The 26,739-nt window shown below is 37.6% G+C and overlaps 1 protein-coding gene across 2 annotated transcripts in view; it reads right to left on the reverse strand.

The window, feature by feature from the left end:
* LOC113084678 (pappalysin-1-like) overlaps nucleotides 1-26,739 on the reverse strand; it is a 121,623-nt gene that overhangs the window by 77,142 nt on the left and 17,742 nt on the right. For both annotated transcript variants that reach the window (XM_026254942.1, XM_026254936.1), the window contains exons 7-11: nucleotides 26,202-26,323; nucleotides 18,838-19,336; nucleotides 8,218-8,346; nucleotides 7,156-7,247; nucleotides 1,968-2,164 (exon numbers count right to left, since the gene is read on the reverse strand). In XM_026254942.1, coding sequence (XP_026110727.1) covers nucleotides 1,968-2,164; nucleotides 7,156-7,247; nucleotides 8,218-8,346; nucleotides 18,838-19,336; nucleotides 26,202-26,323 — 1,039 coding nt within the window. The remainder of the gene's footprint in view (nucleotides 1-1,967; nucleotides 2,165-7,155; nucleotides 7,248-8,217; nucleotides 8,347-18,837; nucleotides 19,337-26,201; nucleotides 26,324-26,739) is intronic.

Genomic DNA, 26,739 nt, shown 5'->3' on the forward strand with positions numbered 1-26,739 from the left:
ATGCTACAGGCAGTCATTAAGGCTAAGGGTTGCCTGACTAAGATAGTTGTGTAAATACGGCCATACTAACAGCTGTCTGAATCATTTTTGGTTGATTGTAATCCATTACATACCTTTCTATCAATGTTATCTAATATTGTCAAGATTATTTTTTTTCTGACACAGTTTAACTATGAGTTCTTGTCATATTTTTATTTCCATCTTCTAAAATATAGAGAATAAACTGTGATAATGTGAAAAGTTGAAGGTGTATGAATAAATTTTGGTTTGACTGCATCTATTTAATAAATTAAGTTAACCAGCTAACATTAACAACTCTTTTGGTTCCTGTACCCGAAATTGTACAAATTTACAAATGCAATAAAAATATCATTATCGGTGCTTGGTATCGGCAAGTACCAAGAATAAAAGTATCGTATAGGGTGAGTACTGGAAAAACTTTCTTTTTTTCCTTGCTTTTTTTGCATACAGTGTCAACAGTCATAACTAGATAAACACAAACACATTTGTTCTTCAACCATAGAAAATGGGTAGGATTCAACAATTTGGAAATTGAGCCACATTAAGATCCTGAATTCTCCGAGACAGAACAATATAGGGCCTAAAAATGAAGTTTATTAAAAACAAGTTGAGTTGCAGGTATGCAAACTTCAGTAACATGACTGTTCTAAGATATATTCTGTGCAAATGGGAAACAAGATAAATTTCATTATTTTTTATTCAGACAGTTCTTTAAACCCAATTAGTATCAGCTGTATGCATTTGGTTTTTGGCCATTACAGATGGGTAAAATTCAACAAATTGGGCATTGAGTCACATTGGGCTCCCCACATCTCTGGGACTCAACCAAATACTACCTTTAATATATATATATATATATATATATATATATATATATATATATATATATATATATATATATATATATATATATATATATATATATATATATATATATATATTTTAAGTTTATTAAAAGCCACAATTTAAAATTATATTGATATATCTTTCATTTTCTTGAGTTATAGGCACACAACCTTGGAAAAAAAAAAATATATTTATGGAACCCAGACAGGTATATTCTACACAATGTTTTCATAGAGGGAAACAAGATCCATTTCTAGTTTAGAGAAATCTATCTTGATAGAACCAAAGCCAGAGCCAAAGATACTAAGATACCAAAATAAAAAAAATATTTCTAAAAGGGAATTAATATATCCTTAATAATTCGTGAGGTACAGACATGCAAACTTTCGTCATTGCATATAATGCAACAGAGACTGCTAAAGTCAACAGATTTTACCAATAGACCTGCTGATCTCTGTGTGAAAATAACATAGCCCACAATGCCAACATAATGCTATCTTTCTAAAATCATTGTACCTTCTGTAATTTGGCTCAAAATCTCAAGTGAAAACTTTTGACGGCCACTCAATAAAATAGTGGATTACTCAGTAAATATACATTCAGATTTAATTTTTTTTATATATTTTGTCAAGTCAGTCTTTACGGGGTTAATAGACTCAAACATTCAATACACTGTGTGAATATGTGTATACGGATTAATTACACTTTCTGCTGGTACAAATTAAGTCTGATTTCATGTCATGTTGGATGAATGATTTTCGCTGAGCAACATGCATCGGATAATAGGTGAACAGACTGTGGCAGGTACAGTACATGAACGTGCAAAGCGTCTAAAGGTCATTCACACTGACACCAATTTATAGTGACATACTGTAGTGACCAGAAGCCTCTCATTTTAAAAGAGAGTTGTTTGTTTGAGGTGACATGAGTGAATGCCGGAAATGCAAAGTTCAGTAATACAAAATGTACAGAGATGTGATGGATTGACTACAGCAAGCGGACATGATTGGCCTCATCACACGGCTTTTGACACAAATTGAGCTGAAACAGCCACTACAGTAGGTAAGCTCAATCGCTGCCTGTGAGAAAGGAACACTAACCTTAGTAATAGCAGGATATCCAGCAGCCACGTCGGCTGGGCAGTACAGCCTCTCTTCATGGGACACTTCCACTGAGGTGGCCCACTGGTCCAGAAAACCATTCGGCGTGTACAGGCCACAATCCTTCACGCTCGTCTCCCGCTCAAAGTCTTCACAGATGCCATCGCCATCATAATAGTAACACATGCTGGGCTCATCTGAACACACGTGTGCATGTTTGCATTTGAGAAAGACAGAGAGAGACAGTTATGTTAGAAAGAAAAAAAAAATCTACAAACACTGAATATACATTTTCAATTAAAGGACAACATTCATTAAAAAAAAATTCCGGTTGTCTTTCACTAAAGATTTGAAATGTACATGGTGATGATTTTGCCTGAACTATTCCTTTAATAGTCAGATGTACTGCATGTTTTAGTCAGAATGCCTTTTTCCCCCTCTAATTTATACATGTAAACAGCCAAATATCACATCTAGGCATTAGGTCTTATCAATGTTTTTGTGTTCAATGTGTTTTTATCAATATCAAAAAAATGAAAGTTTTACATTTACTGCACTATAAGAAGTAATTGCTCTGAATTACAAGTATGTGCAACCAGGGCTCATTGAGAAAAGGGTCTCATGACACTTGAGTGAAAACAGTTACAAAGTGTGTTAATTTTTATCCAAAACATGAATCTTGTTTTATTACAAGATTTTCATGTTTTACTACATGAACAATGTTTTATTACATTGGTTGCTGTACATATAGTGCCAGGCCAAATGAAATGTCAAGTGAGTGGTGCTAAAAGGTTAATGATCTATTGCATTTGAAAATAATGTTTCACCAACAATAAACCTAAAACAATAATGTTAAAAAAGCTAATGTCAGATAAAAAATGGATTGCTTTGAGATCTTTTATCATTTTAGGGATTCGTACCCACTCACTCCACATTTCAGTGCTGGACCAGGTGTGCTACTGAGCAAGTTTACTATGTCTAAAAAGCCAAAGATATGGAGCTAGTTATGTGACGCAAACATCAAAATGTATTGTTTTACAAATCATCCACTTTGACAAAAGAGGTATGAGCTAATTACATTGTATTGTGCAATGAAGCACATGACAATAAATATTTATTATGGGGAGAATATTTCCGGCATTTGCCAACTGAAGCCCGAACAATAAGAGTTTTTGTTTCACATTTTGAATGGAGGTGATGTTGTGCAACACCAATGTTTCTGAGAGAAACTGGACCCGCTTCAAAACTGTGAAGACAAATTGTGATCTTTCTCTGAAAGTGTTAAATTTGATGGCTTAACGTTAGCAATACTCAACATATGTGTCACCACATTGTTTTTAGAGAATCACAACAGATGTTTTATGTAGCAGACACCCAGCATGTCTGATCTGAATCAATCGTGCAATTTACATCAGCGAGGGTCAGACTGTCCTTCTCAAATTGCATTTCTAACCATCATGCTGCAGGTCCTAATAAAGTTACCAGCCAATAGCAGAGAACCTTCTCAGATTTGGCACTTGTGGGTGTTAATTTTGGCCTCTGGATACATCTATGCTACTTTAAGAATCCGGCCAGATGAAGGCATCTTAGTAGACAGGATGTTGCACAAACATTGGTTTCAGATGTGCCTTCCTACCTCAGAAAGCAGGAATTTTTAGGTTTCGGACACATCAGGGTTTTTTTCCAGGGCCATGAGAGAGACAGGAGCTCTGTTGAGTTCTGGAATAGGTGGGATGAGTTTTCCAGGCCATGGACCTGCTGTTCCCCACCCTTTACTGTTTCTCCTCTATATGCCTCTCACTATTTCTCATTGCCAAATCTCCCACTTTCACATTTTCTCTCCCACATTGTCTCTCCATTCACTCCTACTCTGTCTTTCTGTTTTTCTCTCTGGCATTTATTGATTTTTTGATTTTTTGGCAAATTAAATTGAATATTGAATATAGTGCAGCTAAAATAAATTTTTACGACTATTCACACATTTATAGAAATTAACTATTTTAAAAATAATTAATAAAAAAATGTAATGGTAACACTTTACAATAAGGTTCCATTTGTTAACATTGTTTATCTCTATTAGTTAACATGAACTAACAATCAAAATTAGTTCTAAAGTTTTTATGATAACACTTTATTTTGGGGACCAGTTCTCACTATTAACTAATTGCTTATTAGCATGCATATTACTAGTACACTGGCTGTTTATTAATATTTATACAGAACATATTACCGGTAATGTCTTTTTCTGCATGGACATATTTTAGATCCCTTAATTGGACCCCATACCTAAACATAACAACTAACATATTAACTATTATTAAGCAGAATGTGTATATGGTAACATTATTTAATGGACCTGAGCTAACATGGACTAACAATGATATAAAATAATATTTAAAAAAAAGACTAATATATACTGTAACAAAGGTATTGCTCATTGTTAGTTGATGCATTAACCAATGTTAACTAATGGGACCTTTGTTGTCAATTGTTTTTACAAATTTAATCAACTTCCAAGTCATGTCAGTTGAAAACATAATGAAGAATAATTACATACTGTACAGAGTAAGACTGAAAGTGTCAAAATAGTGATAATGAGCATATGTTTAGTGATAAAGAGACACAGACTGTCTCTCTTTCTGTCTGTCTGTCTGTATTTTGGAGGAAGGGGTTCCAGCAAGGAGGACAAAGGCTTGCCGTGCCAAGTTGGCTCGAACCTTGGCATAAATTCCAGCTCTCCCCTTTGCTCAGCTCTACTGATGTTGAAATGAGAACCAACAGAAGAGAATAAACACACACACACACACACACACACACACTCCTATATTTACATATATATATGCACGTCTGTCACCTGTACCTATGACATTGTTACTCTCCTTAGATACAATAAGACGAGCAATTGCATCTTCCTTGGGCAACTAAATTCTAATGTTAACACAGATAACACTATATTGGGAAAAGGAAAACCAAACAATATCTTTTGGTTCAATAGACTGCAGCCACAAAACAATCAGCTGCACAGTCAAAAAGACAAACGCTTCATTCATGATGTTGCCTGATGGCTCCACACAAAAACACAGATATTTCAAGCTGCCACACAGATGTGATTCATCTTCAGCAAATTGTAGAAATAAACTCTCAGACAAAAATGTGTAAATGTCTGATATTCTGAGAAAAAAAAAATGCTCACTTGCAGTCTCAAAGTGGAATGCATACTATGGCTTTGAAAGATCATATCATATTGTCACAAATCCGGTATACGAACTTCTGTTTGTTGTCACCACCAGAATTATCCACCACATGGACTCTCACACTAAACAGACTGTTAAACTATACCCTGGAGTTCAGTTCCCACAATCCATTTCACTCTGATTACGCACATGGTTGCAGCCAATCACACATCCTACACAGGCCTAACTCACAAGCTCTTCTGGGCCGAGTATTGTTAGCGCTTATCGCTGGTTAGCTGATAGCTACTTTAAGGAGCCTTTATTCTAGTCATAGTCATAGCCTAGTCTTGTTCTTCCCCTGGTTGCCCGTGTTCCTGATCTTCTGCCTGTTTAGGATTACTCTTTCGTCTTGCCATTTGGATTCTGTTTGTCCCTGCCTGGACTATTGCTGTGTACCTGGATTATCTGTCTTTGTCTTGCCCTGTTGGATAACGTTCACCGTCGATTGACCCACACCTGTTTGCTGGACTACTATTTGTCTTACCCTCAATATACCAGTTTTCAGAACCTCGCCTGTTTTACGACTTTTTTAAGCTTTGTAAATGGATACGCATGCCTCTTGTCTCGTTCCCTCCGTAACACACACACACACACAGATATATAGATTTTTTTATATATACTGCAATTATTATTATATTATATTATTATATATTATTATAGTTTTCTGCTATTATTTGATAAAAAATCAGTAAAATTGTTAAAAGTGGTTTGATCCCAAAGAACGCATGTGCTTATAAAATGTATATGCTCTATAAATCATAATTTAGCATGATTTCTGTGAGGGGTAGGGTTAGTGGTGGGGTTAGATATGGTCATTCGAGCGAATAAGCCACCTAGTAAAAAATGTACAAATTACTGTGAGATCGGTGTAAAAAGTCCACACATTCCATTAAAATAAACTCGCATTTTGATTGGTAATGACGTTATATCTTATTTCATGATGACGGATGCAACACGATACTGTCATTACTTTAACACTCGCTAGAGGGCGCTTAACTTTAAAACGTAAATATTGGTCATAATAAGATGCTTGCACAAACCTATATGGTCGTTTTTTGTTGGAGGACAAGCTCATGTAATTTATTGCTGAGAACAAAAGCTGAATTTTAAGTATCTTTACTCTAGTCTTCATTGTCACATGATCTTCAGAAATCATTCTAAAATGCTGATTTGCTGCTCAAGAAACATTTCTGATTATTATCAATGTTGAAAACAGTTGTGCTTTATACTATTTTTGTGGAAAACAATAGACTTTTTTTCAGGATTCTTTGAGTAAAGACAGTTCAAAAGAACAGCATTCTTTTTAGATAAAAATTTTTTGTTACATGAATTAATGTTATATTTAATGAATCCTTACTGAATATTAATATTAACCATAACCCCTTGCCTAAAACCTTTGTATATAAAATTAGTAACAACATTCACTCACAGGTTACAAGTGTGCTGTTTCATGAGCAGTATAAGTGTCTTTTTCAGACTTATGGGGCTCTGTTCATCTGTGCCTAACAGAAAACTAAAAAAAAAATATCCTACCACTGTCTTTCAATGATGTAATCTTTCCTCAGGCTCTGACCATAAAAACGGAGACTGGAACTCATTCTATTATAAAAAAAATACAGAGAGAGAGCAGGTGCCAAAGCATCCTTCATGAATTTGTTAGTGTGTTTGTTTTGAATTAAACGTGTTGCAGATTTTACAATGATGTCAAAATTCTAGTGATAAATAGCTTTGGCTCTGGAAGGAGCCAATAAAAGAACTCAGCTAAAGTGCTGCTCTCAAAGATGCTTTTTTTCAGAGTGAGACGATAACACATCTCGCAAAACCGTCAACCAAAACTGACGTATGATAGTAACTACATTTAAAAGCATGCCACAATTTCTGACGCCCAGTCAGATCTGTATGACAGATGGCTGTAATGAGCCGCTGATGCACTTACGCTTTCTCTCCACACTTACCAATACAGTTAAAAAATGGCTCCTCCTTGCAGTGGCTGGAGCAGCCGTCTCCATTCATAGTGTTCATATCATCACATTCCTCTCCCTGGGACCTGAAATAAATCAATGCATACATAATAAACATTATGATGATTTCCCTTGGTGGATATCAATCTGTGTTGCTAAAAGCAAGAACATCTGAAGCCTGCAGTCTGGATATGGCAGTATATTTTCCAACTTTAAAAAGTTTTGTGGTGGCAGTGTGGACGAGGCTTAAGGTTAATCTGATGATCCTCTAAATCAGTACTTCTCAAACTTTTTTTACCTCCACTATTCAACACAAAATGCAAAGGCCCCTTATAAAATATAATATTAACCAATCAATAACTGCAATATAAATTAACATTCTTTGAGTCTGTTATAGGTAAATGAATTAACTTTTTTGTGACTCCGGATTGTTCTTCAATAACAACAATAGTTAAGAGGATAGTTTCTTATATCTTATAAAGTATTAATTAATAAAAATTATAAATATATATATATATATATATATATATATATATATATATATATATATATATATATATATATATATATATATATATATATACACACACACACACACACACACACACAACCACACACACATATATATATATATATATATATATATATTCAGAAGACGTTGAAAAATCAAACAAAAATCCCCAAAACATACAACTAAATTATTTAACATTTAATAAACAATATAATAGTATCTTCAATGATACCAAAATAGCACTGCTTTATATCTTACATCGTAAAAACAAAATTCTGTTTTAATTTAGATTACAAACATACATAAATATATGAATATTATAAATATTCTATTTGTAACAATATATTATTTTCAATAATTTAAAGTTCGTAATGCAGCGCAATATTCAAAGGGCTATATATTATTTTAACTTTAATATTAATGTAAATTATTGAGAGTCATCCTGCAGCCCCCTTGGAAGTTTGTGAGGCTCTCCAGTGGGACCCGGTCCCCGGTTGTTAAGGTCTACTGCTCTAAAGGCTTTGGAAACACATCCAAACACATACCTCTGGATGAGACCATCTCCACAGTATGGCGCTCCAAGACGGTGTGTCAATGGAGGTGATGATTCACTCCTGCTCTGACTGGAGATGGTTTGGACCTGGTATGTGTATATCCCACCATACTCAACATCCCTGTGAGATACAAAGTCACAATTCAATTTTTTTTATCCACTTGAAATGGGATTCTATACATGTCACCACCTCCAAAAAGTCTGGGAGTCTTTCATATATTTATAGCGGCTCACTGAAGCGATTTTTCTCAGGGTGGGATGTTTGTTTTTGCACCAAGCCCCCATTTCCCCATTAGCTTCCAGTATAACTCAAACACCTCTTAACAGTGGTCAATGTGAGATTCCTGATCTTTCCGTGCTGAAAATCCAGGTTTGAGGTGCTTACCCTGATGAAAAAAACTAAATAAAAACAAAACAAAACAAACAGCATATGCTGGTTAGGTATGTTTTGAAGCAAGGCAGCTGGTTTGAGTTGGTTTAAACTGGTCCTAAGCGGATCATGAGCTGGTTTAAGCTAGTTATATACTGGTCCTAAGCAACTAACTCTTGTACCAAGACCAGTTCAGAGCCAGCTAAGGACCAGCAGCTCATCACCAACTGTGGACCAGAATAAACCAGCTGTCATGCAGCAAAACATGATCGTTTTTCAACAGGGAATGCACAAGAGTTTACACCACAAGGAACATTGTCAATCTGACACAGCTCTTTCAACACCCTGAAAACTCTTATGAAATCGTAGCACCAGTTTAGTGCTGATTCTAAAATGATAACACACTCCTCAGCTGTCACTTTGAACCATCGGCTGCTGGCGGTTGAGGTCAGGTCTGAGATAAGAGACATCTGATCTTGTGTCAACCTGAGGAGGCAGGCTCTGTATCCTAACTGAACTCTGTGAGATGTCATGAGGGATGAAGTTGTGCTGAGACAATGTAACCAAAACCAGTTCAGTTAGCGCTGGGCTTTGAGGAAAGGCTCGTGGTGTTCTGGTGGCGAACGATTGCAGCGGCTGATAATGGGCAAAATGGGCCAGATATGTTTCCTCCCTCAGAGGACAGCTGTAAACAAACACTAGGTGCATCTTCTTGTTTGCTTTTCTGAGTGGATTAGACTTCTGTCCACCTCGAATGTCTATTGAACATTTAGTAACGAGAGTAAGTACACTCTATGATACTCTGCTGCCCACCCTCAGGTTTCTGGAGCCTTTGTGAAACAGAGGACACTTAAGAATACTTTTAAAAAGAGTGTGAACTGAATGTAATGTTTAATTGCATCTTAATTAAAATTGAAATAAAATGCATTCTAGATTACATTTATATTAAATGCAATTAGCTGAATGTTACGTTTTTGACACTCTTTAAGTCAGACATATTCATGCATAATTCCATAACTGTCTTTGAAATACAGTTTTGAAGATGTGTACTGCGGAATGCAATGTCAAGCATTTATAGTCAATTAAAATATACTTTAATGTAATTTTAGTTAAAATCTGTATGTAATCTATTTAAATATATTTTTAATGTTGATGAATAATGATGAAGATGCAATTTAGCACATTTATATTTATATCAATTTTAAATGTAATACTGAATAACACACCAAGTTAAATTCATAATGAAATACTTGACATATGCTTTAGTATGTTAGCCAATACCATAAGTTTAGTACTTTAAAGCATGACAAAAGATTATTTTAACATAAAAATGTATAATGTATTTTAATGCAAAACTTTTAATTTATATTATAAAGTGCATTTAAGCTAAGAAAGTGATGAAAGTGTCTTTAAGTACACTTAAGTGGTCTTTTATTGTATAATGTTATTGTATTGCATAATAATTATATTATTACATTATCAATTTTTGTGTAACAATTGTAAGTGCATATTCAATACAATTAAGCAAACTTCTTTTTCCCGGGGGGTGGGGGGGGGGGGGATTCATCATTCATCATCTGTGAATGATCAATATTCACACATCTGTGATGTTACAATTTAAAACAGCTAAACTTTCATTTACATAAACCCCAAATCTCACAGCTTTCCAAAACTACCCAAACAGACACACATGTACACCAGTCATTAATTAAAGTGAGAAAATACACAAAGCCTTCTTTATTTGCATTTACGTTGGACTCATTCCCTGAGAGAAACGCAAGCACTTCTCTGTTGATTAACAAATCAACACTGCCAAATTACCAAAGTGCCATGGACAATACGTTTATAAAGAATGCCACAGGTTTCACGTGAGGCCAAGTGTTTTTGAGCTGCCGTCAGCAGAGTTATAAGGTGCCTGTTCTAATGGGCAGGGAAGCAGTAACATTTAATAAGAGGCAAAACAAATCATTCAAATTAGCACTTGACATGAATGACACCAGCAAGAGGTTTACGCAGCAATTTATATGTGTTTTGGATTAGGGGAAAGACATCTGTGAAAATCCCATAAAATGAAACAAGAAAAACACAAATAAGCAGTTTGCACAACACAAACACACACACACATGCGGATGTACCACACATAAACCTTCAACATCAGTATGTGTAAGGAGATTTATAACAGGAAAACTGCTTTGACCATGGCAGTTTTTGAGACTGCCAAATCCAGGTCAATGTGTGGGAAAACACACACATGTGAAAGGACCACATCATCAAATGCACAGAGTAGATATTTCAGCATTATACTGGACAAATGAACTAAACATCAGTGTCAACGTCAAGACTAACAAAACAAACCAAAAAAATCTACCTTTCATTTCTCTAGATTAAATAAATAAATTTGTCATAGACCAACGCTACTTTTGCGTCATTGAAGGTTAACGCCCCTTTTTGGGGGAAAACAAACGGATTCCCCTGATACAGAACTCGCTCTAATTTCTTGATATCAAAAATGGCAGACACATACACACTCTCTTTGCGGGCCGAGGACAGTGAGAGGTATTTAAAGAAGCTACTGGATACGGTGTTTACAGAGGATTCGCTTTGAAATGGTCGAAAACTGGATTAATAACCCCACGCAGGGGCCAAATATGGACATCTAACTTTACCATTATCTCGTGGAATCACCAAGTAGCATATTTTTGTCATTAACATACTCACAGTATGATAAACTAGACGATGAGGCCATGTCAAGAGGAGTCGGTGGTTTACTTGGATCAAATTTCACTTAATTTAAGCTATTGACAGTTTTGTTGTAGTTAGTAATACAAAGCTGCTAGTAGCTTCGTGATTAACGTTAGCTCTCATTAGGAATGCTACCTTGGCTGTTAACTGATTTTAAGTTTGAAATATTCGCAGGCTAGGACTAAACAATATAAATATTATACAATATCTGTTTGTAATAGTGTCTGACAGGCCTGTACACATCAGAAACAATGAAAAACAAAAGGTCCCTGGAGCGAGTTCTGTATCAGGAATCCATTAGTTTTCCCCCAAAAAGGGGCGTTACCCTTCGATGACACAAAAGTAGCATTGGTCTATAGTCACTAATTTATGCATTTGATAACAAAATAAGATATTTTGAAGAATGTTGGTTTTCAAATAGTTGATGTCGCCATTGACTTGCATAGTACGGAAAATAATACTATGGAAGTTAAGGGCTACCAACAGATGTTTGGTTACTAATCTTCTTTTGTGTTCAACCAAAGAAAGTCTTGGTGAGAAAGTCTTAGGTGAGAAAATGATGACAAAACTGAGTAAACTACCCCATTAACTGACTTGTCGGGGGCGGGGTGGGGGACTCACGTCTAATTTGTGCCAATTTTAGTGGATAGGTCTGTTGCTTCAGAGCAAAAATGTTCCTGGTTTGAGTTCTGGTGGAGGCAGGATTCCTTTCTGTGTGAAGTTTGCATGTTCCCTCTGTGTCTGTGTTGGTTTTCTCCGGGTGCTCTGGTTTCCCCCACGATCCAAAAACATGCATTATAGGTGAATTGGAAGAAGTAAATTGGCCATAGTGAATGTGTGTGAATGAGTAAGTGTGTCCCAGCACTGAAGTTGCATGAATAAGTGCACTCTCAGGATTGGGCTGCAGCAGGAAGGGCATCTGGCATAAAAATTTCCGAATCGGTTGTGCGGATCACTCTGCTGTGGCAACCCCTGATAAAAGGGAGCAAGCTGAAGGAAGAGAGATATAATGATACCAGAACTTTCTGCAATGATCTATAAAAAAGTTATTTAGTCCACTTTCCTAATTGATGTTACTTTGAAATCCTTAAAATGTATGCTTGATCATTTATCCACTAACTTTTATATGCAATCCTACAGTAAATTATGCCTTGTCATCATGCACGTGAACCGTAAATTTTTTTAGGATTTTAGTGTTTAGTTCATGTCTGCAAATGCCAATAACTGTAGTATTTTGATATTCTTTACAACTCTCTGGATAGTTTCAGCAAATTAATAGTATTTGGTCTCGACAGACTTGATACACATGGTGTTGCAGAGCAAGTATGGAGGCTTGCTTTTGCCAACAGGTACACTGTCACACTGCTGTGAGCATGTAAGATATACTGTTGCTGCATGAATAGCCATCTATAAATCCTGCAGCAGATCTAGACAGGTGGAGCTGGGGGAGGTGGAGGGTTTCAGAGGAACAGTACCAACTTACAGCAAAGAGTGAACCAGACTGTTGAAAGGTTGAGAAAGCAAGCTTTTTGGCTGCAGAATCAGCTTGTGCCATGTAGTAAATATGTGATGTGAACAATACATTGCCAGTGCAATGAAGAGCTTCTACTTGCTAAGCTAAGGAAAAACACAGCCAGCACTGATGTAAAATCAGATGAACTGGAAGATGCATTTGAGTATAGCTGTTTTTAGATTTTAAATGAAAATTGATCAGATCTTTGAATGATTGATCACTGCTGTCACTTCTGAATACTTATGCATATCCCTATGGAGAAGCAGTTCCACTTCCAATTGCTTAAAATTCTTACTCACAGATGTGTTGAGGTGGTGAAGGAATCAGTCTCAGAGCATGCCATCATCCTCTGCTCAGCATCCACCCTTTAACACGAATTCATCTGTGTCTTATTAACGCACATGTCTCACTGTATTCTCAACTGTTCTGAATGGGGGCAGCTGATGATGTCATATGATACCATGTAAGTCAGCCACTCTTGAGCGATCAACATACCCGCCAATACGCTTATGACATAAATATATGTTGATGACATGCCATGAAATTAGGTAACGTCAACAAAATTGTGCTTGCAGCTTATTGGTTAAACACTGGCAGAGTTCAACATGTCAATAAAAAATCATTCTGGAATTCTTGAAAAAAAAAAAAAGAAAAGAGACTTGATACTTGTTGGAAGACTGACCACAGGTACACATCAGGACTTATGAAGTGCTTAAAGACAAGAAAAAGTAGCTACTCAAGCGACCTCCTCCAGAGAAAAACGATAGCACAAGTGTTTTCTGCAAAATAATAGAAAAGGTTTAGTCACATTCTGGACAAATGGCAACTGGTGGTTACAAATGAGATGCCAACATCTCATGCAGGCCGCAAGTAGTTCTCACTAAACAATCTACCTTTCATAGAATTCACCAGTGCATGCACAAAGTCATATTTCCGAAACCACAGCAGATTTTGTTTTTCTTGTATTCCTAGTAATCCAGTCGGAGATGATGGAACTGCAGTAATAAAGTGAACACACCAACGAAGATAAATCATTAGCTGGGTCATCCCCAGTTGTTCTGGTTGAGTTATGTCAATCACACACAAAGGAGATCAATTCATAGCGGTGACATTAGAGAGAAACTCCAACATTTCCACAGTGCAAATCTTCCTTTGGAACATGACTTCTGGTAAACAGGGATTACTGTGGTCAGCTATGACGTCAAAAGCTCTACAGCGGTGTATAGCACATGAACATTCCTTATGCAACTTACATCAGTTTGCACATAATCTAGGCCAAATTCATGTTCTTTATGGAACGTTTTAGTCCAAATCCAATTGGGAATTAGGAGGATCTTCAAGTAAAAATGAAAGGAGCCTACACACAATGAAATAACATTGTTCCAAAGGTCACCTTGTTTTAAAAGACCTAACACTGTCTTAACTAAAGCCCTTTAAAAAAGTGGTCAAGGGACATCCCGTAATCTGGATAAAGCAATTGTCCAGTGAGATTAAAGACAGTGGTGCAACAAATCAAACCCCTGTATATGTTCCATCATTAGTAGTGGAGCTGGTAGGATGGTGGAGCTTTTGGAATGCCATAGTCAGTGGACTTGACATGACAGAGGTGAGGGTCTTAGACCAAGGGGGACCAGGTTCCAGGAGGCTTGGGCCCCTAAAGTGGATGAGCTGGCCAGTTGTCTTGGCCTCTCTCTCTCAGTGGCAGGGGCGTCCTGTCAGCTCAAATCAGGGGTGCCCTTTGAAGCCATGACAGGAAAGAGGGCCAGGTCAGGGAGAGGAATAGCATATGGCTGGGGGTTTTCTTAAGGCAAAGAGTCACACACATGCATGGTCAAATCCCCTCAATGATTCACTCCTATGTTCCAGAGCTTCAACCCTTCTCTCATATTTCTTAAAGTCCCATAATGTATGAATCCAAAACCTAAACCTCCCCATACAAATTAATGAGCGAGTGCCAAGTGAGACAGAGACATGGGTGACCCAAATTAGGTAAAGGTGTCAGAGCATATTTACCAAAGATCAATATCTTTCTTGGATCAGGGCTGTGGTAATGAATGCATGGAACCTCATAATATGTGATTGTAATTGATTCGGATCTAAGAATCAACATCACTCAGAAAACAGATTCTCAAACCCAGCTGTGAGTTGACCACAGTTTACTTGAGCCAAAACCTTACCTACCTCACATCAGATCAAAAACATGTCTGTGTTATTCAGCTACAGTATAGTGAAGAAAGAGCTTGCACACTATGGGGAGGAAAAAGTCCTATAAGCTTAAGAAAATTGTGAGTGGAAAAAGTGTCAGTCTGTGCCAATGTGATGTATCTGCACACCTGAATCAAGTTCAGTATAGTAATACACCCTATTACCATACATTTTATTTATATCTTGTTGTATCTTCAGTGACTCTACTCCTAAGCATCAGGTGGCATCACAAATGGTCAATCATCACTACACATTAGTGTACCTTTATTTAATCAACTGCAACACTATTTCAGTGGCAATGTTTATGGACAACCTGTGCTCTCCGAATAAATAAATACATAAATAAATAAGGTACAAAAGCTGTCACTGGGATGGTACACTTTTGTACCTACACTGAACAAAATTATAAACACAAAACTTTAGTTTCCCCCCCCCCTCATTTTTCATGAGCTGAACTCAAATATTTAAGACTTTTTCTATGTACACAAAAGGCCTATTTCTCTCAAATATTGTTCACAAATCTGTCTAAATCTGTATCAGTGAGCACTTCTCCTTTGCCGAAATAATCCATCCACCTCGGAGAAGTGACATATCAAGATGCTTATTTAGACACAGACGTCTAATCAGAACTGTGTGCCTTAGGCTGGCCACAATAAAAGGCCACTCTAAAATGTGCAGTTTTATCAAACAGCTCAATATCACAGATGTAGCAAGTTTTGAGTGATTGTCCACCAGAGCTGTTGCCTGTGAATTGAATGTTCATTTCTTTACCATAAGCTGTCTTCAAAGGTGTTTCAGAGAATTTGGCAGTACATCCAACCGGCCTCACAACCACACCAGCCCAGGACCTCCACATCCAGCATCTTCACCTCCTAGATCACCTGAGACCAGCCACCATCTGAGACAGCTGCCTCAGCAATCGGTTTGCATAATCAAAGTATTTCTGCACAAACTGTCAGAAACCATCTCAGGGAAGCTCATCTGCATGCTCGTCGTTGTCTTCAGGGTCTCGACCTGACTGCAGTTCATCATCGTGACCGACTTGAGTGGGAAAATGCTCACATTCGATGGTGTCTGGCACTTTGGAGAAGTGTTCTCTTTGCGGATGAATCCTGGTTTTCACTGTACTGGGCAGACAGCGTGTGTGGCGTTGTGTGGGTGAGCAGTTTGCTGATGTCAACGTTGTGGATCGAGTGGCCCATGGATCAAAGATCTGTACATAATTCCTGGAAGCTGAAAACATCCCAGTTCTTGCATGGCCAGCATACTCACCAGACATGTCACCCATTGAGCATCTTTGGGATGCTCTGGATCGGCGTATAAGACAGCGTGTTCCAGTTCCTGCCAATATCCAGCAACTTCGCACAGCCATTGAAGATGAGTGGAACAACATTCCACAGGCCACAATCAACAACTTGACCAACTCTATGCGAAAGACATGTGTTGCACTGCATGAGGTGAATTATGGTCACACCAGATACGACTGGTTTTCGGACCCCCCCCCCCAGTACAGTAAAACTACACATTGTAGAGTGGCCTTTTATTTTGGCCAACCTAATGCACACCTGTGGAATAATCATGCTGTCTAATCAGCATCTTGATATGCCACACCTGCGAGGTGGATGGATTATCTCGGCAAAGGAGAAGTGCTCACTAACACAGATTTAGACAAATTTGTGAACAATATTTGAGAGAAATAGGCCTTTTGTGTACACAGAAAAAGTCTTAATCATAGTTCAGCTCATGAAAAATGGGGTCAAAAACAAAAGTGTTGAGTTTATAATTTTATTCAGTATATGTTGTTTAACACAAAAGGGTGAATTTGTGTACCTTAAAGGTAGATCTGTCCCTAAAGGGTAAATATTAGTATCTAAATATATACTATTACCAGACTTAGTGAGTTTTTGTACTTTTGTTATTTTTTCTGAGAGTGTAATATGTTAATAATCAGTTACTAATTGGTAGCTCAATTGGAAAATCCTTCATGTAAACACCTCAATCAATCCGAAATACTGGAAATTACTTGGAAATAAAATACTGGATATGCAAACCACATTAAACCCATAAAACCTTTCATCCCTGTACAACATTTTTACATTAGATGCTTCAAATAACAGTGTTACAACTGGCCCCCTTTTGCATCCATCCCCGTTCTCCTCACTTGTGATCATAGTACTGTGATAGTTGTCTGTGCAAAACTAATCTATGCTGATGGCAGATAAATCTGAGATCGACACATTTCCCAAAACTATTGGAAACACTCTGCAATGTTGAGCTACTATATCAGTGGGTGGCAAGTTAAACCCTTAATTTCACGTGCATGCTGAAGTGGCCAATATGAAAATGCTGACCAGAGACCCAGTATCTGGCCTTAAGTCAGAAAGTGTTCATATATTACTGCCCAAACCAGAGGTGCCCGGCCGAAGCCAAAGGAACCACAAGATGGCACAGATGGCATTAACTTGCATTCTAATGCCAGGAGCTGGACGGAAAACAACCAACAGCTGCATCCTTCTCTTTGTTTCTTTTGGCTCCATTCAATAATTGAAAAAGAACAGAGAGACACCACAAGATTTGAGCAGGGATTTGATGTGCCTAATGCTGACCAGGCACATTTCACACTCCAACTTTGAATTACGTTAGTTTTATTCTGTGGTTAAACAGCTCCAAATCGAAGAAAAGTTCCAAAATAAATATGATATTTCCTGGAAGAGGTAGCAAGCAGTGGCGGCTCGTTTCTTGGAGACAGGGGAGGCATAGCTTCCCCACAATATTGAGGTGAAAATGAGGATGATTTAATGTTAATAAAATTCTCAGAATGTCTCAGAATGTATATTTTTGTTTGCAATTTCACAGTTGTAATACCACGTGAAAGTGCAGCTTTTCTATCGCAAATGTTCCGAATCTGCTGATGTATTTAGGACCGCTAAGTGATAGAGAAGGGGAGGGGAAGGCTGGGGGAGAGATAAGCTCTTGTGCCTCTGTTGTTAAAAGAATAAATAAATTACCCAATCAGCATTGAGTGTTCACTTTCAGCACTGAGGAGTGTTGAGAAAAGGAACATCATAGAGGAGGCTAGCCTCCCTTCTGGTATTTCAACCAATCATCATAGAGACGTAAATTATGTGCTATTGGTTTGAACGTCTCCTGTAGCAGATGGGCTGATAATTTACCAAGCACTTATGATGAGTAGTGATATTGAATATTTGATCGCCAACAGATTTTCCAAGCTGTCATACAAACAGTATACACGCAAATAGAAAAATAAAGGGAGATAGAACTATAGGCTACAGCAGTAGGCCTAATTAAATAGCACAACAGGCAGCTCTCTTTTAACACAGACTGTGAAGAAGGGATGGATGTTTGTTTCAAGTGATAGGACAGGTAAGTGAATTTATATTATCTTGCTGTATGCATGTCGTTTCCTTGACGTTTTCTGACTAAAAGCCACCAAAAAGCCACTTTAATGTGGTTGAGCAAAAGATAATAATTACAGTTGGCAGGGATCCCCAGACCAATACAATTAGTGTGCCTCCTTTATTTTTAAAACCCACGAGCCGCCACTGGTAGCAAGAGTATCTAAACACTAGTCAGAGTCTGAAAACACATAATTGCAGTGAAAAATTCACCAGGAATACAACAAATTGTTTTTGTTTTTGTTTTCCAAAGAAGTGTCAGCATCTTTACAATAAGGTTCAGTGTATTGATTGCATTAGGTACCATTTGAATGAACAATTTGAACAGCACATTAATCATTATATTTATTTATTCAAAAGACTCACCTGTCCACATATCTTCGCATCGAGTCTCTCAGCATGACGCCCTGGGGTGCGTGAATAAATGCCGGCTGCCGCAGGAGCCTATAGTGCAGCGGCTCACATTCTCGACAGAACGGACAGTCGACTTTGGATGTGAGTAGAGTAGCATCAATTTCCAAATGTTGCTCCATGGTGAAAAACTGCACGCCGTACACCTTCTCATGCACATCCAGCTTGATGGTCAGCGGTGTGTCGCAGAACAAATTGCTGGGACCCAGAGACAGGTTGTTGCCACTGACAGTCAATAAGATGATATTGTGGATGGCAGGCAGAATGGTTTCCTCCTGGGAGGAGAAGGTCACCCACACTGTGAGGGAGTCAGGGACCACAGGATATGCGAACTCCAGCTGTAACATGCAGCCTTGCAGAGGGCAGGGAGGAGGCACCTTTTCTTGATCCATGCCGTTATGCGGACTCCACGTGCGGACACTGGGCTCGCATGCCTGCTCTACATCTGGAGGTCCTAAGAGAGGCAGCAAATGCATTCAAGTCAGAATTTCAAAGTTTTCATTTGTGGTATGTTGTCTTTTTGATTTTCCTTTTCCAGTTCATGACAGGACAACTTTAAAGGCAGCTGTGTAAAATATATAAAAAGCAATTGTTGTGTTTTAATAGATGGGAACTACAGTAACTTGAGGCTTGCAAAAAATAAAATAAAAGCATACATGAACCAGATTTTCTCTATGACACTCAAGCCAAGCTTTTGCAAACAGAGGACAGGCCTTAAATGTCAGAAATAGGATCACTAACTACTAGTGTTACATTTGTCAGATTTCAAATGCAGGTATTCAAATAGTTTTAGTCATACTGCATAATTGTTTTGCTTGAAATTATAATTGTGATTACTGCTCATGACTGTTTTTATTTGGAACACTTTCACCTATAAGTACAGAAAACCTCTGATAGGCCAGGATAGGATTTACTGGACACTTGTGCCATCGGGCAACCCCAAGCATTAAAAACCATTTAGGTGACGATTTTTTCCCCCCTCTTAATTAAAATAATAATAATAATAATAATAAGGTTTTTATTGTATTAGGTAAATTACATTTTTGTCTTATCTTTTTTCGTCAATAATATAGTCACTGATAGTGTTTAATGATATTGGTGTCATCTTGTTTTCATCTCATCTTAGGTTTTGTTAACACAACGTTACTTATTACTTCATACTAATTCTGTGAACCACAATAATAAAAACAGGAACCCAGTTCTGTGTAGTATCTGTGCAGGAACAATAAATTGTAAGGTTCAGCAGGAAAAGGAGTAGTGCATAATGAGAAATGCAGCCACACACTTGATGCACTGAGTTTGCAAGTTGTTAAAGTCCATTTTGTCCTACCATTTCTCCTTTACATTCTCTATCATTTCATTGCGACCTGAGGACGAGGCCCGCACAAGGCTTTTTATTTCAGCCAGGCAATTACCTCTCATGTGCTGCAGTCCAGCTATATTTGGAGTCAACAGCAACTCATTTGACGGGGAGTGACGTACCCCAACATTCATCAAATGTGGGGAGAAGCCAGGGCACTGCAGACCGTGTGTTCTCCTGCTTTTCTTTTGTACAATTCCAAACTGGCAACAGCAAAAGCCATTTGCTAACCTCATTTCTGGGCAGTGCACAAAATTCCAGTGTTTAATCAACTGAGCACTGAGTTTTTGGCTTTCTAGGCCACATCATCTCAACACGTTTATTATTGTGAGTATGTGTGTGGCCAGAATAGAAGTAAACATATGATAAAAATGTCTTCGATACTGCAGGTTTACATTCTCACCTCGGTTACGCTGCAGTTGACCAGCGACTGAAAAATAAATAAATAAATGAGAACATATCTTCTTGCAAACACATTGCAAAAAGGGCTTAAAAACTGTAATGAATGAATTCATCAGGTAGTCATTTCATAAGATGAATAACTGTCATCTCTTATCTCAATGACTCCGTGGTGGCCTACTAACCCTGTCCCGGAGGTACTAGTCAGGGTTCAGCCGCCACAGCAGGGTGGGCAGGTTTTCAAGGTGACCTGACAATTCACCCATGAAATAGTGCCTTGCATTTTCACTTGATTAGCTAATCCCAGTGGGGTATTAGCTTGTCTAGGAAAAAGCTCATTCATGGAAAAAAAAGGAAAGTGGGGGGGTTGGTGTTAGTGTGGCTGAAAACGTCCCGATTACGGTAACTGAGTTTATGATTAGAAATGTCAAAAAAAAAAAAAAAAGCATACGTATGCAATTCTAGCCCGAATGAGACTGCATGAGACTGTCTGAATACCAGCAGAATTCACATTTCTGTTGTAGAAAGAGAAACACTGTGCAGAAGTATTATATTTGCTGTTACGCATGTCCGAAGCTGCAGTTGCTGTGTGACGCGTGTTCCAAAAAAAAAAAAAAAAAAAAACTGTACGCACTCTGAGAAAAGGTCGTTAAAATCAATTTCCTATTTTCGTTTTCGAAACTTGTGTTGGTTGGTCTAGTCGATTTGTGCAATAGATTTTCGAACATAAAGTGACAGTCGACATGGACACGGTTTTAGACTAGACGGGAGAAGGGATGGGAAAAGATCTGGGCACAGTTTTTCCAGAACTTTGTGCCGAGTTAAAGCGGTGTCAAGCTTTTTTAATGAAATTTTTTAGATGTATAATGGTGCCCGAATTCGTATGATTTTTATAAATTAAAATACTAATTGAAATAAAGTGAAATATTAAAACTTAAGCTTGTTTCAGCTAGTTTCTTTCTTTTCATCTCATTTTCATCTTCAGTATTAATTAAATTAAATTAAATTAAAACTTTATAGTAGTGGTGGGCCGTTATCGACGTTAACGTGCTGCATTAACGTGAGACTCTTATCGGGCAATAAAAAAAATATCGCCGTTAATCTATTCTCAAAGTTGGGTTGGGAGCTGGTTCTATACTAAGCAAGCGATGATGACTTTCACCTTGATATTTTATATAACCGACTGACTGAGGCCAGCCTAAAAATATGCTCAGGACAGCTGACGGGCCACTGCTGCACATCGTCATGAAAGCTTATCTTTTTCAGGTGTTTTTAAGCCTTACCGCTTGTCGATTTAAACATTAAAGCATCCAAACACAAGACGCGGAAAAGCTGAACAGAGTAGCTGGTTACTCTCATTATGTGTTCGGTGCGCACGAGAGAGAGAGAGCCGCGTATCACGGACAGCGACACTGAACCGAGCTCAAAGTCCCTCCTGCACCTGAATGAACAAATACACATCGCTGTTTGAACAAACAAAAAGATGTGAAAGAGCCCAATTCAGTACTCGTGCTGTTTCGTCTCAAAACACTTGAACATCGAATTTGCTTATTTTTGCTCTTGTGCCGACAAATGCATACAAAATATGTCAAAATATCCACCTTGGAAATTAGGATAAAAAAAAAAAAAAAAACTGTCTGTTATTTCTTAAGTGAAAGTAAACAGTTGAGGAAAAAATGGGATGTGTATTATATTGGATGCGTTCATCGTCTCTTAAAGGGACCGCGCCTAATTTAGCTACTGGCTGCTGTAATGTTAATCCAAGAAAATGAAAATGAAAATCACTCACTACTTTTAAATGAATTACTTTGTAGTTTTAACAGTCAAACCAAAAATTATTCAGACACCAGATATAATTGTTGATATATATAGCAAAACTGTAATAATGTGAGAAATGTTGAAGGTGTCGGAATAAATGCAGGTTTGATTGTATATTTCATTTTTACATTGAAGACTATCCAGTGCTATTTTACATTTAATTATTTGGTTTATGTACCTTGACACCTACAAACTTGAAAAAAACTTAAACATTGATGTGAAACAGGCGTAAGGTTGTTTGCACCTTGTACAATGTGGAATTAGTTTACAGCTTTTTTCAAGCACTTTGTGATGCATTTTGGAAACAGGAGATGAGCCCCTTTTCTAATGCACCACCTAGCTTGATAAACCCCTTCTCAGAGACTTACTGTTTGTCAATTTTATTTGTGTAGCACACATAGCCTTCGGCAGAATTCGAATGAGCCATTTTAATCTAGATTAATTTCAAGATCACAGTGAGATTAATCTAGATTAAAAGAATTAATCTATGCCCACCACTACTTTATAGATATATTAACGGAAAGAAAAAACTAATAAGAATGACACACAATAAAATGTCCTAAAAGTTTAAATAAAGATTACAATATAAAATAATTTATACAAATATATAAAACAATTATACAAATATTGATAAAAACTACAATAATAACTCAACTATTACTGTGTTAACCTAACTGAGACTTGTTATAGCACTTATGTATCATTGCTCTTTTTGTTGTTTTTGATTGCTTCCATTGTCCTCATTTGTAAGTCGCTTTGGATAAAAGCGCCTGCTAAATGAATAAATGTAAATGTAACTATACTAAAATAACACTGACAGTGTCTCTCAGCAGTTGCTCAAACTAAGCCATTTTTAATGGGAAACAGAAGCCCAGGCATTCCTTTTGAGTATGAAGTGTTAGAATTTTCGTACAATTCCTTGAACAATATTATGTTAGCTTCAAAACTATTTTAACATGCTGTGAGGTTTGAAAACAGATACTCTTGAACATTAGCGTCACATATACTACAGCTGTATATGTATGGGTTTTCTAACACAGCAGGTTTACTTGGTAGCTCACGCGATATACGTCGCACTTGTGAGTTGAAGCACACAGGTACAAGTCTTGTGGAACTACTGTTAAAATAGCGTGGTTGCATCAGCAAATGCGTTCTCATATCACTTCTGCTTTCGTTAACATTGGCAGGTATAGGATTTGATTTTTTTTTCTGTAGGGGTATTTGGTATGTTATTTTCCAACACGATATAGAATTAGCCTTTTAGCGACACTTTCCGGACTTTTGAACTTCCTGGAATGAAAATGCTGCAATATAGTTTGGAGTTAATGGAGTTTTACACCAGTCACTGGGCATTTAATTTTGAAACTGCAGATAAACATGCAACAAGGCACATACTATTGGTGTTTCAAACACAATGCCACAAGCATGTATTTTCAATGAACCTGGGTTGCTATAATCAAAGCAGCTTTCTATATTGAAAGCCTGTTGTAAACTAAAGCTGGGTCTACAGTAAATTAATTCTGGGATGAAATACTATTTGAGTTCATTTTACTGCAAATACAAACAGCAGGAGTGTCTTGAGGATATCAGCCACAAACCCTGTGAACTCCACGGTCCGGCAGGTGAAGTGGCAATGCCATCGGGAAGACAGGACAGAAGAGGATGGACGCTAAAATGCGGTCCCTGGCCGAAAAGCACAAACACACATATTGCCAAGCAGCTGTGCTGGGGTCTTCGGGTCATGAATACTGGCGTAAGAGGGGATCGTTGAGATGACTGTGATTAACAGGGCATCACTCCAAGAGGGAAAACCGAAAGCTGCTTACACTCTGGAGAAGCGGCAAGCCCAGGCATGTTTTCGTAACACTGCAACAAGTGCAGAGTGTGACATGTATTAATGTTTATGTGAGAAAGCATGTATATTTATTTTTAAGAGTGTGTGTCTGTGTGCTGCCTAAACAGAGACTGCCATATCAAAGAAATGATGAATGGTCTGTCTCCAACTGTAGAACAGTTAGTGAAAATGATGGGTTCTGAAGTAAAGTGCTCTCTGATAATAAGGTTAACAGCAATCTCTGACCCGTATCCATCACTGTCTGTGTGAGTTCATTATCATCAAAGCAGGTCTTTGAAGAGGAAACACTCCTCCAACTGATAATAAGTCTTTCCTTCTGCTAGAGATATGAATCAGAACTGCAAGACACCATCTCACCATAAAGACATGAACGAATATGCGTCCTGACTGTGGGAAGCGTTTCAATTTTAAAGAAATGCAACGTCTCCCTAGTGGAACCAATCAATGAGTGTAATGCTTTTGAAATAGTCTTGATATGATACACCATATATCATAAAAATCCCACAAAAAGCTCTGATTTGCAGAGTAAGAGCATTCCTCCAAGATGTGAGTCGAACTAAACGACACGATGCTATTTTATGCCAGCCACGCTCACAAACAATTTATAAAGCAGCTGTCTGCGAATTCTGGAGCAGCACAGCTGTGTAGACTATTTATAAAGAAAGAAAAAAGAAAAAAATCCCACAGCCAGTTAAATGTTCACAGTTACACTGAAAACAAATAGAAGACATACTGAAATGCAAAAAAAAAAAAAAAAAAAAAAAATTACATAGATTAAAAAATTTAAATTCTTCAAAGATGCATTAATTCATCCAAGAACTAAAGTGTCATTGTAGGAGAGATGACAAGATCATTGTGAGAAGCCAGGGTCACAATGCACTTACAAGGTGAGGAATCATTTAAAATAAACAAATAGAATTGTTGAAGGAGCTCTGTGTTACCTGCAAGACATCCAAACAATTAATTCATTCTCAATGGCAGCTGCTAGGCTGCCACAAGAGCCCCTAGCAGTCTGCCATATTTGCACATGGACACAGTTGTTTTTGGACCAATCACCTCAGCTGTAAATGTCACATGACTAATCACTTCGGAGTTGTATGACAGTTACCTAATGGAAACACTGATGTGCCAACAAGAGCACACATACCCAAATGCTTCAATAGTTACAGTACTGAACAAATGGCAGCAATAAATATAAAACTAATATAAAGAGAAGAAAGTAAGACTGATTTACAATTTTAACTCATTCCCTGCCACTGACAGAATTTTCCAGTTTCCAGAGTTATGGGTTAGAAGGCGCTATATTACACATCTTCAGAAACAAGTGGTCACATATGTAAGCAGATGAATATGGAAGTGGTTTTGGGTCTGTTGATGGAAGTGATTTACTCTATACAGTATATATCATACTCTTTATATTGTCTTTATTTTGATCATCATTCTGAATCCGATCCGGACTAAATCTTTCATAAAATCGTGATTTTCTCAGCTTTTTGGTTAAAAAGTAGCTTTTTTATGAAACTTGCCCACAATCAAGAGTGTAAAAAAATAATAGTAATATAATAAAAAATAAAAGTAATAATGCATGAAGCTACAAAGAAAGTTTTTTTTTTTTTTTTTTTTTTTTTTTTTTTTTTATTAGGGCTGGGCGATATATCTAACGATATGATCATGCCCATCTAATCAGTAAAGCTGCTTCCGTGATCACCGCTAAATCGCCATCACCTGCTTATAATTGGAGTGCCATTTAATAGACAGAGCCGTAGATCGCTGACAAACTACGCCATATCGCGTTCATTATCGCAGATGAATCGCCTTCCAAAGCCAATGACAAGCAAGTGTGTTTAGAAGAAATGATGTGATTGCTGAGGTACGAAAAAAACTCACCCTCCGCTTCTCTGGGGCTCCAGTGGCCAGACGGGGAGCAGGGGAACGGAGATGAAGAGTTGGAGGCGTATTGCAGGAGGACTCGACCCTCTGCGCATTTATCACATACTGATCCCACTTCTCTAGGAAACCAACAGAGACAGACAAAATGCAACTTAGATACGTCAAGTTAGAAACTTTTACCTACTTTTTTAATAGAATTAGATTTTTTTTATAAACAATTGAATTTGCATTATGAATCTGCAAGAATTCCCTTGTCAACTCCAACGACTCAAGCACTTTTGCCTGAGGTCAATGACAAATCTGGTTGCTGTTTAAGCGGTCTGACTGTGGTGTTAGAATGCAATATTGATATACAGTAAACAATGTCACATGGTCCAAGTGGAGAGTTTGAGAGCAACATGTCTCAACATGCTCCTTCTGAGGGGATTCCCCTGCCGCTTGCCTCAGTGAATTCCACCTGTCTCTCACATAACCGTCCCTCGTGGACAGTCTGCAGGCCCACAAATAAATATATCTGACTGCATTCAGCTCGACA

Source organism: Carassius auratus, chromosome 5, assembly GCF_003368295.1.
Source record: "Carassius auratus strain Wakin chromosome 5, ASM336829v1, whole genome shotgun sequence".
NCBI classification, from domain to species: domain Eukaryota; kingdom Metazoa; phylum Chordata; class Actinopteri; order Cypriniformes; family Cyprinidae; genus Carassius; species Carassius auratus.